At 37.0% G+C, this 15,573-nt stretch overlaps 1 protein-coding gene across 9 annotated transcripts in view; it reads right to left on the bottom strand.

Annotated features, from left to right (window-relative positions):
• LOC127650561 (protein 4.1-like) overlaps positions 1 to 15,573 on the bottom strand; it is a 79,370-nt gene that overhangs the window by 20,281 nt on the left and 43,516 nt on the right. For 4 of the 9 annotated variants that reach the window (XM_052136060.1, XM_052136057.1, XM_052136054.1 and 1 more), the window contains exons 11-16: positions 14,239 to 14,414; positions 12,270 to 12,517; positions 10,559 to 10,633; positions 8,440 to 8,478; positions 6,057 to 6,119; positions 728 to 898 (exon numbers count right to left, since the gene is read on the bottom strand). In XM_052136060.1, coding sequence (XP_051992020.1) covers positions 728 to 898; positions 6,057 to 6,119; positions 8,440 to 8,478; positions 10,559 to 10,633; positions 12,270 to 12,517; positions 14,239 to 14,414 — 772 coding nt within the window. The remainder of the gene's footprint in view (positions 1 to 727; positions 899 to 6,056; positions 6,120 to 8,439; positions 8,479 to 10,558; positions 10,634 to 12,269; positions 12,518 to 14,238; positions 14,415 to 15,573) is intronic. The other 5 variants (XM_052136055.1, XM_052136056.1, XM_052136059.1 and 2 more) reach the window with 5 other exon arrangements.

Consider the following 15,573-nt stretch of genomic DNA (forward strand, 5'->3'; position numbering starts at 1 on the left):
CAATTTTGCTTTTCCCGTTTGCCTTTCATACCTACTTTTGTAAATCACAGATTCATGCAGCTTCGTTATGCAGTGTAATCCACCCATGCGATTGAAGATCAAAGCAGAAGAAAGCTGGCAGTAGCCATTCAGAGAGGAGCAGCAGTTGAGGGGGCGGGGCTTTGGGAGAGGGCGTGGTCAGAAAATATATAAGGTCAGGTATAAAAGCGCAAAGCAGTTAGCAGTTTTCAGAGATAGAGAGGAGATCTCCTGCTCTGACCAAGCTATAGAGTCCAGCGGCATTTGAGCTTCTGCTTGTGTTGTTCTTTATCTAAATAAAGAAACGTCAGTCTGTTGTGGTGTGGTTGCATCACAGCCTTGCCAATAAGGACCAAAGAAGAGTGTTTACCTCTGATAGACCCCCCGCTATTGTGTGTAAGGGCAAGAGAGGGGGCGTCTTCACCTGTGTGCAAACGTGTCCATACACACACAAACACAAAGTTTTTAAATACTCATGCATATAGTCAGTGCCTCTCCATATCACATTTCAGATTAAACTGCAACTCATTTACACAAAGGTAGCGCCTCTGAAACATGAGATGACAAACAGGACACTCTGTGATCTTACAAGTATGTGTGCGCAAGACTGAAGATCCACCTGAGTTTTGCCTTCATAAACGAGGCATACAAAGGCACCACTCAAGGGTTAAAGTGTGACCTTTAACCCTTGAGTAACCCTAGCACTCACGTCAGGCTGCAGCTGGCTGTTGATGCTGGCAGTGCGGAAGGGCGAGTTAGTGGACAGACGCTTGTCCCACTCACTAGGCCGCTGCTCCGGAACAGACTCCATGAAGCTCCGCTTGAGCTCACTGATACTGGTGTGATGACGCAGGATTTCTGTCTGTGTCTTATCCACATCCTGAGAGAGAGAGAGACAGAGAGAGAGATCCAGACAGAAAGGAAGTATACAGTGATAGTCAAAAGAAGCGAAACAAGAATATCGGGAATTGAGAGTAAAATAAAAAAGAGAAAACAGAGAGAAAGAAAGGATAGATGAAGAGAGGTATAGTTAGATTGTGAGATCAGGAAGGTTGAGAATAGGAAGAAATGACAAAGAGATTTTGTTAGTTTGATGATTGATATGAATCACTGATATTAATCACCATCTCGGAGGCGTCACTTGGGATGAAAATTGTAAAGAAATTGGCGATTCTGGTTTTGTTTCAGTTTCCACTTAACGGTTCCAGTTCCTTAAAGGAACAGTTCACGCAAAATGATAATTCTCTAATCATTTACTGACTCATGATGTCTCAAACTCGCATGATTTTTGAAGGATATATGATGTGTTTTGTCCATATAATGCAAGTCAATGGACCTTGAACCAAAACCTGAAGCACCTAAAAGGACATAAAGGCAGCATAAAGGTAATCCCTACTACTTGAGTGGTTTAATCCATGTCTTCTGAAGAAATATGATAGCTTTGGGCCAAACATCTTCACTTTCGCCCAGCTCTCCAATGCTCTCCTGCGCATTTCCATGTTTACACAGGAACTTCCGGTTGCATCGCGCACGTCAGTTTACGCAAACAAACTTCTTTCTTGAATGTGCGTTGGAGAGCTGGACGAACAAAGGTTTATGGTTAATAAGGACTGAATTTTTGCTCTGTTTCTCACCCAAAGCTATCATATCGCTTCAGAGGACATGGATTGAACAACTAATCCAGCATGTACATTTTGGACCCCATTGACTTGCATTGCATGAACAAAAACATCTCATACATCTTTCAAAATATCTTTATGTTCCACAGAAGAAAGTCATACGAGTTTAGGATGGCATGAAGGTGATAAATGAGAGAATTATAATGTTTGGGTGAACTATTCCTTTAACTGTTCTATTAACTATGTTCTAGTTATTCTATGTTCTAGTTTTTTAGTTAGTACTTTAGTAAACCAGCAGTCTGAAATGAATGTGATGAGAAATACTGCAAAAAGAGTGACTAGTGTAGTCTGACCATGAACAAATGACTCTTATGAGCTGATTCTATTTAATGAATAATTAAACATAAGAATCATTCATTCACTCACTGAAATGAAAGGGTGGCCATTTGAAGAAGCTAAAATACAGTACAAGGTAGGTTTGGTTTGTTTAACATTTCAGTCACTACATAACTATTCCATTTGTTTTATTTCGTAGTTTTGATATTGTTACTATTAATCTAAAATGTGGAGATTAGTAATACTAAGATTTGAGTAGGTGTGTCCAAACTTTTGACTTGCAGTGTAGTTAAAATAAATGATTGGAGAGGAGCTTCCAGTAAAGTACTTAAAGAATCATTAATGGCATCATTAAGGAACCAAGTGGGTTTGGAATCTGGACCAAAATCGCTACATTTCAATCCCCATCCCTAGTCACACTGGTGAAAGAGCACGTTTAAATGCACAAACTTACACAGATTATGCAAGCCAACAATGCGCAAGGTCATGAAAATATCACAAACAGTGTTCTTGTACTGTGTTAAGGTCATAAACGTTTAAAAATAAACCAATCTGGACAGGCACAGATACTGCAAATCTTGCCCCTGATTTCACGTTACATGTAAACACCTTTACTGCCGTTCTTACTGGCTTCTCTAATGTGAGTTGTGCAAAAGCAAAGAATAACCCAGTGATTTTTAATCTCAAGTAAAAGTTTTAGCATTTTCAGATTTATTAAACAAGCTGATTTTTGGTAGTTATCAGCATATTAGTATGTGCATATAACAGTGCTCAGTGTCATGAAAATCACACATTCTACAGATCATTCATGGGCCACCAAGACCCAGGTCTCTCCTTTTCACTTTCAATATCTTCTAGCTGCATTTTTTTTTCTTTTCTGAATCATCTCCTATATTCCCCTCTCGGTCACGGCAGGTAATCAGCTATGATGCTATGAATATTCATGTCAGAGGGAAGGAGTTTGTTATTGCCAAAACAAATGATCCAGACCATGATTAATGACACTGAGAGGAAGACAGAATCGAAGATCTCAGCTGATATAATGGCAGCACATAGCAGATGGGCAAGACTTTAGTAGTAAACTGGAGAGAACTGCTTTCTGTCTCAGTAACCCACAGAACATCTGCAGAGAGCTCAGGCATGATGAAACACTCTCAGGAGAAACCAGCCTTCAACATCTATAATAACAGACCTCAGACAGACACTTGCCAGTTAAAATTAACAGAGCCAAACTGCTTAAAACCATTCAACTTGGCCAAATATTTTCAAGCAATGTTCAAGTCCAAAGCTACACAAACTGAATTATTTCACATTTAGCAATAACTTCTTTAGGGGATTTGCATACCCTCACAATATGTTTGTGTTCCCTTGCAATAAGTTTTGCGTTCCCTTGCAATAGTTTGCATTCCCTCACAACAGTCTGCATTCCCTCGCAATTGTTTGCGTCCCCTTGCAACAGTTTGCGTTACCTCGCAACAGTTTGCATTCCTTCACATTAAGTTTTGCGTTACCTCGACAACAGTTTGCGTTCTCTCGCAATACATTTTGCGTTCCCTCGCAATAGTTTGCGTTCCTTCGCAATAAGTTTTGAACTCCCCAACAATAGTTTGCGTTTCATCACAATAAGTTTTGCGTTCCCTTGCACTTGTTCGCATTCCCTAGCAATACGTTTTGCATTCTCTTACAATAATTTGTGCTCCCTCGCAATAAGTTTTGCGTTCCCTCGCAATATATTTTACATTCCCTCGCAATACTTCATCTTCTCTCACAATAAGTTTAGAATTCCCTAACAGTATGTTTTGCTTTCCCTCGCAATAGTTTCCATTTCACTTGCAATCTGTTTTTTTTCCCTCGCAATAGTTTCCATTTCCCTTGCAATCTGTTTTTTTTTTCCATTGCAATAGTTTGCATTACCCCGCAATAAGGTTTGCATTCCCTTGCAACATCTCTCACAATATGTTTTACATTCACTCGCAATAGTTTGCATTACCTCACAATTAGTTTAGAATTCTTTGCAATAGTTTGAATTCCTTATTTCCTAAACAATGTTTTGAATCCATCGCAATAAGTTTTATGTTGCCTTGGAATAGTTAGCATTCAGCTGCAATAAGTTTTGTATTCTCTCCCAATACTGTGTGTGTTCTCTCACAATAAGGTTTGCATTCCCTCACAATATGTTATGCTTCCCCCTTGCAATAAGTTTTGCATTCCATCGCAATAAGTTTTGCGTTCCATCGCAATAAGGTTTGCATTACCTCAGAATAAAGTTAGCAAAACCTTGCAATAATTTGCATCCTCTTGTATTAAGTTTTTCATTCCCTCACAAGAATGTTTGTACTGCCTCACAATAAATTTTACATTCCCTCGCAATAGTTTGTGTTCCCTCACAAGTTTTCATTCCCTTGAAATAAGTTTTGAGTACCATCGCAATAGTTTGCATTTCCTCGCAATACGTTTTGCATTCCCTTGTATTCTTTTGCGTTCTCCCACAATAAGTTTGCTCTTCCTCGCAATAGTTTGCATTCCTTTGCAATCACAATGTTTTACTTTCCCTCGCAATAGTTTGCGAGGGAAAGTAAATACAGGGAAACTAAAAGGTATGTTAATAAAAATCATAATCATTCAGCAAGAGGGAACACAAAACATATTGCGAGGGAACAAACTATTTCAGTAAATATATTCACACCCTAAAATACTTTATTAATGCCTTAAAAATTATAGGCAGCTGACTAGGTTTTGGAACAGAACTAATTTCTATTTTTTTGACTCCAATGAATTCTGATGAATCTGTTAAATCTTCTAAATGCTGATCTGTTTTGAGAAAGGAGCATATAAGGTGGTAGTCATGTGAGCGTTTCACCACTTTTAGATTTAAAACATGAATTACACTATTCAAGCTCCGATGTGCACAAAGCTTGGGTTCAGACATGGGTCAAATGGTACATATTTTCTTTGTCTCTAAATGTATATTCATCTAAAAACTTTTAAACTCATGCACCAAATTAATCACATGAACTTGAACTAACTGATGACTTTTCATCTGTTACCCAAGCAGTGTGCACAAGGGTGCTCATCTTAAAGGCCAAGAGACGAACAGTGTTATATATCAAAGACAAATAGTGTTACACATCATATTTGGTTAGATACAGAGGTCATAGGGGTTAGAGAAGAGGTCATGGGGTGACTGAAGGGGTTGATGTCACAGGAGTCTTCCATATCAATAACAGACTCATTATGAACTCACAAGGACAATGCTGACAACAGTAGAAATGGCCTTTATTGTAACTAAGGAAATATATAACCGGGAAAGACTATACAAACTGTACAATATTTAACACAACTAGATTATACATTATAATAATGTGATCACACAACAAATAAATCAATAAAATGTCTTGCATTAGTAAAAAAAATAACAGCAAAAGAAATAAGTAGGGCTGAAAAGTGGACTGCTTTTCACACTATGCTTTACCCTGGGTTAACATCTTTGGGTAAACAAATTCCAGGTTAAGGTACATTTTGAAAGGAGGTTAGCACGGCTTTTAACTCAGGATCACATTAAGATAACCCAGGATTGCTGTATGAAAAGCCAGAGTTAAAAAATGACTCTGGGTTCTTTCAGTGCATTCGAAAAATTATAGATTCTTTAGAGTAAACAAAAAGCATTTATGTTTAGAGCTTAAAATGCTTTGAATCACATCTAAAGATGCACTTGTCAGTGTTAGCAAAAATGATATTAGTGAGTATTTCATGAATAGCTTTTATGAATGACTCTCAATCAAACTGCTGGCTAAATAAAAAAATAAAAAACAGTACTGCGTCTCAAAGCAAAAAATAATGCCAATCATATATTTAAGTAAATAGTGCTAGAAAAACAAAAAAAAGAATAAATAGAAGTGAGTACTTGCATTAGAGTTAGTGAGGTAAATAGTGCATGCCAAGCCTTTAGGGTTAAGCTACAAAACAAAACACAAAAAAGAGAGAGAGCGTGGTGAGAAGAATGAAGCGAGATGAAACAGACAATCTCATGCAGTGAGACATGCAGCAGCAAAAACAAAACAATTCTAGAGTTTCCATACAAACCTCCAACATTAAATTGCTATGTCTGATATAAATAGTTTCACCCTCAATTTTCTTAGCTCTTTTCTGTGAAGAACAGGAAGAAAACAGAGTTGGCAGTGTTTGAACGTAGTAAAAAAAACTGCGAAATGATTCTTGGGTCATTTTTACGGTTTGATTTGCAGTTGCATTCAGTATGTGGGGACGTGATGGGGTCAAATCAAATATGAATGAACCACAAGAGCCATAGCCAGGCACAGTGACGGGGTCAAAGGTCAAGGATAATTGTGCAATGGGTAAAATTATGAAAGCGTAATGAGAACGGTTTAAAATATTCACTAGCTCCTCTTTGCTGGAATTTGTGAAACACCATATTCATCTTTAAGAGTCTTGATGCATTTGAGATAATCTGAACTATTGTCTTAGAACTGCCTTTTAGATCATCTTGGTTTAAATTTGAATATTAGATGATTTTGACCATAATTATGTGATTTTTCTATGGTATATACATAGAGGTTTATAAAGTGTAAACATCTCATTGACTTTGTTCTGCAGCTCTAAGCTGTTGAGCTGTTCAAATGTTTTTGAAAAAAATGATCCCTTCTGTTCTTAAAGGAATATTCCAGGTTCAATACAAGATAAACAATCAACAGCATTTGTCGCACGATGTTGATTAACACCTTTCCTTTAAATAAAGCAAACATCTGGGTTACAGTGAGGCACTTGCAATGGAAGTGAATGGGGGCTAATTTTTGAACAACTAAATATTCACTGTTTCAAAGGTATTGCAACAAGACATAAACAATATGTTTGTTAACATGTTTTTAGTGTGATAAAATCAATTATTAACCTTTTCAGTGTAAAGTTATAGCCAATTTTACAATGTCCTTGCCATGACAACATAATGTCAAACAACTGTAAAATGACTGTAAAAATGGCAATTTAAACAAATTTACAGCTCAAAGAATAAATGAGTTTTAACAGAAGATTTAATGCAAGTGCTTTTATAAAATTATAAGCTTCATATTTCTGCCTTTAAACCCTCCAAAAATTGGTCCCATTTACTTCCATTGTAAGTACCTCACTGTAACCTAAATTTCTGCTTTTGTTTTTTAAAGACAAGTCGAAATACATTTTTGTGGTTATCAACATTATATCACAAAACCTGTCAATTGATCTGAACTTTTAAGGAACCCGGAATGTTCCTTTAAAAAGTGAAAAAGAAATAATGCATCAGTCAAACAGAAATTCAACTCAACCAAAAATTCTGGGTCCAAGCTAAATTCTATCAAGAAAATCTTTGCCATGCTGTCACTTACCACAGAAGATAATTTTGACTAGTTTCTCAGTTTAAAATATTTCAAAATTTGCATTTATAGTAATGCATTTACAATAGAAGTTTATGGGGCAACGCATTGCAAATGTTTAAACATTAAAACACTCAATGTCAATATAAGTATACGTATTTGTTAACATTATCAGACAACACTTGTGTGTTAAAATTGCCTTCAAATGTTGTCTGTGCAATGCTTTATCCAGTCTTTCAACTCCTGTCATGACCATGTATAGGCAGTAAACCAGTAACTTTCACACAATATGTGCAAAGACAACTTTACAGCTCAGATAACCCATTTTTGTACAGATTAACTAATAAAAGTGCTTTAAATGAAGTACAAATTTCTGTTTTAAACCCTATGGAATCCCTTGCCCAATAGACGTCCATTGTCCATACATTACTGTAAACACAACTTTTGTTTGGTTTAACAAACTGAAGAACAAGTCAAAATGACTCTCTGTGGTAAATGACAGCATGCCACAGATCCTGTCGATAAAGCAGATATTGTTTTGGACCCAGAGCATTTATTAAATATGCTTAAGTGGCCTGTATGGTTATAAAAAAAGTTTATTAACTAAAAATTTCAATGTAAACGTTCATGTGAGTGTTTCTCTGTATTTTATCACCGTTGGTTCTAAAGGAAGTATGACTCATTTCAACCGCAGGACAGCACAGTTTGCCGCCCCTATAACAATGTTGGCCTGCATCTATGTAAAAGACACAGCATGACAAGAGATACTGCAGTGTGCTAGAGGTAATGCGACAAAAACAATGCGACTGCTGTAAGGTTCATTTGTACGCCACTCTTGCAGGGTATCAAGACACTTTTCTGATTCCGTAAACCTCATATCATGCTGACTCAAAAGTCGCAGCCTGAAACGGGCATATCCGACAGCAACAGTGCCATCCAGCCAAACTTATACAAGTGCAATACAGCAAGATGCAGCCAAAGCAGATGGAAATAAATAATAAAATGATATTTTTTCCTGTCAAACATGGGCAGTGAGGAGATGACGAGTGCGATGGCATCGTCCTCATGCTGTGATACCAGTGCAGGGAATGAGCTCTGACCTTCCTCATGCGCACCACCTCTGTGTCCGCCCGTGGCGACTGTTTGGACCCACGAGGGGAAGGAAGATGGAAACATGCGAGTGTCCATTATACATGTTATCTCTTCCCAAACACACTCACAATTATTAAATCAGATCTAATTATTTTACAGCCGTTAGTGAATGTATGTCTTCTAGTATACTGCATGCACTAAGAAGATGACTAAACTAATGGTTCAGGTTATATTGACCAGTCACTGAAAGTCAAATCACTGCTTGTCAATTGCATAAAGCATTTTTGCATACAGTGGCCCCAAAAGGTTTTTGAATAATTAAACCACACTTAAAATGTATAAAAGTAATTGCTTTAGATTTGGCTGTTGATGGATTAAAGTTTTTAATCGAAAAAATTGCAAGAGCTGCCAATTAATTAATTGAATTAATCACAATTAATCACATATGTAAACATTTGCTGAGACAGAATAACAATAATATAATGTATAATGTATATAATATAATAATATAATGACTAAATAGTAGTATTTAAATAAGTATAAATATAATATATATTATAGTTACAACAATTTAGATAATTCAAATTCATTACATTATTGTGGCAAATGACGAGTAAAGCATTTATGAAACCATACAAAAGAGGCTTTAGAAGGCAATATATTGTTTGTTTCTCTATTACTGAACATAAACCAATCATTAGCCTACAGTCAACAGTAATCCATTTTGCAGTTGAATTTGTCAATCTGTCTGAGATAGATGTACACATGTGTAAGACGGACGCATTTTGAGCGTCTCACTTTGTTTGTGTTGTGTTATAAACAGCAGTTTTAGGTCACTTTGTCAAGTTAAGCATAGTTTGAAATTCAGAAAAACACACCTAGAGATCCCTGCATTTGGAATTGTGCTCTGTCCAGCCGTGTTTGAAGAATGCGTCCTCATCATGTGCTGTCGTTTGGGTCAGTTTTTCAACAGGACTTCACGTTCGGCTTTATAATTAATGAAAAAATAAACAAGCTTACCATACTTGTCACGCATGCGCTCTCAATCAGACACGCGCGAACGGAAGAGTTAAGGGCCGTTCACACCAAATGTGTTTTGTTTGCGTCTGTTCTGTTTTCCCAGTTTTTAAACACATGCTGGACGGATATCTTTGAAATTTGCACCGCGTCTCGCTTTTTCTTCAGCGTCTCGTGCAGGATCGGCATATTTTAAACACCATGTCAAGTAAAAAGAACATCAAATTGTCAAAAACGCATGTCGAGATACCTGCGCTCTGTTTAAATTTTTACGCATTGTTTAGATTGTTTTAGCGCAGTTGTCACAAAGATTCAGGCTGTAAAGAGGGGTCTGTTGCATTGTTTCGTTTTATTCCAGATTGTTCTGCCCCAGGTGAAGTTTCAGCAAATAAACGGTAAGTCAATGCTTTTTTCGCTTCTGCTCAAGGTGTACTGAGGGGCTGCTGTGACTTGTTAAAACTGTATGTTTAAGGTTTCATTACGGTTACGAATATGCATATATGCTTTAATAAAATAATACAGTACTTGCTAGGAGAAGAAATGAGATAGTAAGCGATTTCGGGTTTTGGCTTAACATCTGACAATATCGTTCAGGCCGGGTAATGTCGGGCCACACAGTCTCGGGTACGGGTCAGGTTCAGGATTAATTTTAAGGCCCGTGAAGACCTTTAATCGATGGTAGGAATATTCTTTATTCGGGTCCAGGGACATTATTAATTGCATAAATTATTTATAATAATTGCATATGGGTTTTTTTTTTTTTTTTTGTATTTTGCATTTGCAAAATACTTCTTTTTAGAGTTAAAAAGAATTTCAATTTTTAAATTGTCAAGTATGACGCCTACGATGCTTAAATAAAACACAGCATTTTGCAACAAATTTACTTGCACGGAGAAGAAATTATAAAGAGAGTGACTGATTTCACCTTGACACTTGTTGCTTAAAACAAACTGCAAAAATGGCACTGAAAAGTGATGATATTTTGACTTCAGTGTTCAAAAACTTGTTGGGGTCACAGTAGTAATGGCATTAGTGAACATGCCCACTAAAGTACTGTAAGTCCACTGTTATGCATGCTCTTGTTGGGATTGGTTGAAATTGAGCACAAACCTGGCTCTTTCTCTCCCCATTGGTGGCCGTCACCACCGGGGTGTTACGGTGCCGCCGTTCTCGTCGGGCTACCGTCTGCAGCAGCACAGAGACAGTATACACACACTTACTCTCTCACACGCACCTAAATATTATAATATTATGTCCTTCTTGCATTTCAGGTCACAAGAAAGGCCTCTTGCTATCAAAAGACTACATTTATGGTTGTGTATGAAGCTGCTTTTTTATCCATAAGAGTGCATTTGACCCTTCACTAAGCCCAAACTTGAAAACGCTACTGTTCAATCCTACAAGCAACTGTTGTGTCTGCCATATCATTACACAAGCTTTGGCCAAGAGAGAATACATGAAGTATTGTTGTCCCTTTTCCTAACCTCTAAATAAATCTTCAGAACGGTCAGCTATTTCTTAAACAACATTTACTCCAAATAAATATATATAAATAAATACATTTTATTTAATCAATTGATGTATTGCTTCAGTTAACAGTAATGGCGCTACTAAAGGATTAGTTAAAGGAAGTTCATCCAAAGAATTTAAATTCTCTGATCGTTTATTCACCCTCATGCCATCCCAGATGTGTATAACTTTCTTTCTTCAGCAGAACACAAGCAAAAAAATTATAATGAAGATATGATGCATTTATATACATGCAATGCAAGTCAATGGGGTCAAAAAATTACGCTCCAAAAAGCACATAAAGGCAGCATAAAAGCAATCCATGCGACTCCATACAACTGGTCTAATCCATGTCTTCTGAAGCAATCCAATCGGCTTTGCATGAGAAACAGACCAAAATGTAACTGCTTATTCACAATAAATCTTGACATCTGTAGTCATGATTTGAAGCTCGCTCGCACTTCATCGAAATTACATTTTGGCCAGTTTGGTCGAAATTACATTTTCAGATAGTTTTAAACCACTCGAGTCATATGGATTACCTTCATGCTGCCTTTACATCCTTTTTGAAGCTTGGAGCATGTATGGACAAAAAAATAAAATAAACATCATATCTTTATCAAAATATCCTCGCTTGTGTTCATCAGAAGATAGAAAGTTATATGAGATTGAAATGGTATAGGGGTGAGTTGATGAGAGAATTTTAATTTTTGGGTGAACTATCACTTTAACAAGGAGTTTATAGGGCCATAGTGAGTAATTCTGTTCACTTAGACAAATGAATTATTCACTATCAAATGAGGCTCCTCTCTTTTAATCTGACTGCGATAAGTACAGTATGTGCCCCAGTTCTAAAGCAAACCTCTCTGTTATGCATTACTTTGGCCAATTTCACATTTTGAATGTAGCCTTCTATGATACACTAGAAACTAGATATAACTACTGGAAATGAAGGCACAGATAATCCAGACATTATTTTATAATTCCAGAGGTGATTCACACAATTTCATCACTTCTTCCACCATGTTTGACAAAGCTAGCAGAAAAGATTGCCAGGCCTAGCAACAGTAACCAAGGAGGCGGGGCTTAGCAAAAGGTCAGTAGTTAAATGGTCAAGTATGAGTCAGTACTTCAGATGAATTATTTGATTGTTGTATAAATGATTTAATCTGTGGTTAGGTTTGCAGTGCTTTAGGCACTGAAATGTTCTAAAACAATTGTTTAAATTATGATTTGAAAATGTGTTTCTAATGACTTCATATCAAAAGTGAATATATATTTGAGTGTCTTTTGTGCATTTATGAGTGTGTACCTTGATCTCAGGTGTGCCCTCTGCTTTGGTGCCATGTGTTTTGGAGCTGTCTGTCACATGTGCATCTGTCTTCATTTCACTCTTTCTCTCAGTGGATCGCGGGCGGCCTGTGGGCGTGGATGTCTCTTTACGGTCCGTGCGGGCGACGTATGTCACCACTGGGGAAGGGGCCGCATCGCCCAGGAAGATGGGAGACATGATGGGAGCGCTAACAGGACGGGCGTTCTTATCCGGGGTCGAGACCATTGCTGGCCGAGTGATGGGAGAGAGAAACAAAAATCCTTTTCAAAATGCCGTTAGAAGAAATCAACAATTACACGTTTTATTAACCTTAACTTTTAAAAACCAATTGGGAATTGTTCTTGCGTTTGGGCCGAATTCAGTCAGTAAACAATACCCTGTTGCTAGACTCAACCCCAATCGACTGGTAACTGAAGCTAGAAACATTATGTCGGGTAGAAAACCTGCAGTTCATCCCAGTCAATTTCTGTGGCTAAGCTAACAACTAGATACGCTAATAAGCACATAAATACACATAGCACATGCAAATACTGGGTAATAACTATTATTTATCAATCCTTAAAATTAAATTAGACAACTTTCACAATACAATCAATTATACGTAGATGGATAATATACTGAGCTATCATTTTGTCTAATTGAGTATCCTGTTTTACTTGAATATACTCTACGTCACATTATGAAAGTAAAATAATAATGAAAAATACAGTTTTATTTGGCTTTAATATCAGACACAATTTTTGAAAAGGTTTGGTCAAACGTATAGCTCAGCAAGCTTAGTGCTGAGACACATTTATACATAAATCAGACATTTATTATTTTCAACATGTCTTAAGCTCAGTCATGGGACTGTCATAGCAGAAATGGAAGATCTGTGAAAGTTCAACATCAGGTTGTTTTTAGAATTGCATGCTGGGAACACTGAGGGAATATCTTAAATGCTGAGCTTCTCTGTCTTTCAATGTAAAGCAGGTAAAAACAGTCCAAATAAAAACCGATGCTTGCAGTACAAGTTACATAAAGAGACTGAGCCGTTCCAAGGGCACTGCATGAGAGAGCTCAAGAGAGAGAGGTAAAAACAGAGATCTTGGCAAATGAGATGGCAACAAGAGCTACAAATGGTGTCAAACTTTTCATGTCAAACTACCTGAGGGCAACAGGCAGCGATTGTCCAAAATCCAACAAAAGGGCCAATCATGTGCCATCATTTTCAATCTGACTGGCTGTAGCCGTGGGCCATCAGAAAAAAAGTAAATGTCCCATACATTTTTTTCCATAGAGAAATTATATTTTATCGTTAACATATAAAACCTTTGAAGACAGACTTATCCTGAGCTCTGAGGTTGTTAGGTGATGATATATGCTTCTGTAGAAGCCATATGTCAGAGTGAATTTAAACTTCATTTAAATTGTTTATAAATAGACAAATTCCTGGTAAAGAAATACACTACCCATAATCCTAAAGAGAGCTCCACCAATCAGAGAAGACATTCACTCTTCACGGTAAAATGAAGCATGAAACATTGCGAACCACAGAATTGAGTCAGTCATCCTATACTCTACAGCTACTTATTTGTACATATTTGAATAATTTTGCAATAAATGCTAAATATATTGTTTATATATTTATAATTAATGACATTAAGGCAAAAGTTGTATCTGCATTTTTTATTTGATTACTTCATTCACAATGGGATTGTAGTTAATTCACTCAGTCTTGTACCTTTATCTCTTTTCTGATTTTTAAAAGTTTTTAGCCTTTTCTTGTAATATTGTCATTTATCTCGTAGCTGGTTGGTCTGGTTAAGGTTTTAAAAGATTTTTTGTAAATCCCTACAGAGAAAATTAATTGATGAATGTTTCCAGAATCACTGCGGTCACAATTGCACTATTACCAAAGCAAATTTAAAGAATACAGCAAAGTGATATCCCATAGATGTTGACATACCTCCATCTAAGCTACGGGACGCCCTCTTGCTGGCAGAGCGCTGGAAATGGGGGGCGGGTCTGTCAATCATGGAGCTGGCCTGACGGGTCTGAGCCTGGGTACGCCCGCTGTAGCGGAACTTTGATCCCAAAGCAAGGAACTTCCTGGGAGTTGTGGCCACCTCCGTGGACGTCAACCTGAGACACAAGAGTGTGCTTACATCTTCTGATAATATACAGAAGGCCTGATTTTAAGAGCACTAGCACTAAGCGCAGTGCTATTCTATACGTCATAAAAGCAAAGTCAATGGGCATGGCCATGAAGTTTTGGATATTTTCGTGCAAGCATGCGCTAAGTCTAGGCTAAGTCAAGTGGGTTTGGTGAAATTATGCGTGCATTGCGCTAATGGGCTGGGTAAAGTGCAATTTAACTCTGATTGCACTTTACCCAGCCCATTAGCGCAATGTTCTTCTCCGGTTATTGCAGCATCTGCGTCCTATTATACAGTCCATTCCCTCAAACACCAGTGATATAAACAAAGAAAGCACATTCATATGAAGTTGGTAGTGTAAATGGGCTGTATGCAATGAATTATGTTCTTTTGTGCATTATCTCCTTGTTGAATGTCAGGTGTATTTCTATGACAGTGACACGTTCCTTTTATACACAGAAAATGTGGCTCTCATTAGGATTTGTACGCTCCATTAAATTATAGAGAATGTGAGAATTATTCATAATTTTCATCTACTGTAAGAAATCATGGCTAGTAATAACAGTGAAAATCGATTTTGATTTGGAAAATTAAATTAATTTAGTGAAACACGAAAAAGTTAAACCAAAAAATGTATACATTCAAATCACAATTCAAATTAAAAATATATAACTAAAATAACAAATGGTCAAAATAATAATACCAAATCCAAACAGTGGATTGAAGTGCAGTGACTTACAAATCACTCTACGACAACAGGTGGATTAGATCACAAATTAGATCAGAAATACAATTGTAAATGTAAAAATAATAACAATAACTGAAAAATAAACCATGACCTATAACACAAATTTCATACATTTGCATTTCATAAAACGGCTACAACTGTGATTGTCAAGGACTTAATTTGATGATCCACTACTGTATATTTTCAGAGTTTGAACATGAACTATATTAGCACCTGCTGGTGGAATCTCCAAACTGCAAATGCAGGAACTTCACGGCGAGATTAAACCTGCTTCTGGAATGTCTTATTGCAATGACCTATTTCTCAGGAAAATAGCAAATTGCGTTTTGCGGCACTTTATTAACATGCAATACATCCACAATAGCACAAACGCTCCCAACCACACCCACTTGTGCAC

This window comes from Xyrauchen texanus, chromosome 10, assembly GCF_025860055.1.
Source record: "Xyrauchen texanus isolate HMW12.3.18 chromosome 10, RBS_HiC_50CHRs, whole genome shotgun sequence".
In the NCBI taxonomy this organism is placed as follows: Eukaryota; Metazoa; Chordata; class Actinopteri; order Cypriniformes; family Catostomidae; genus Xyrauchen; species Xyrauchen texanus.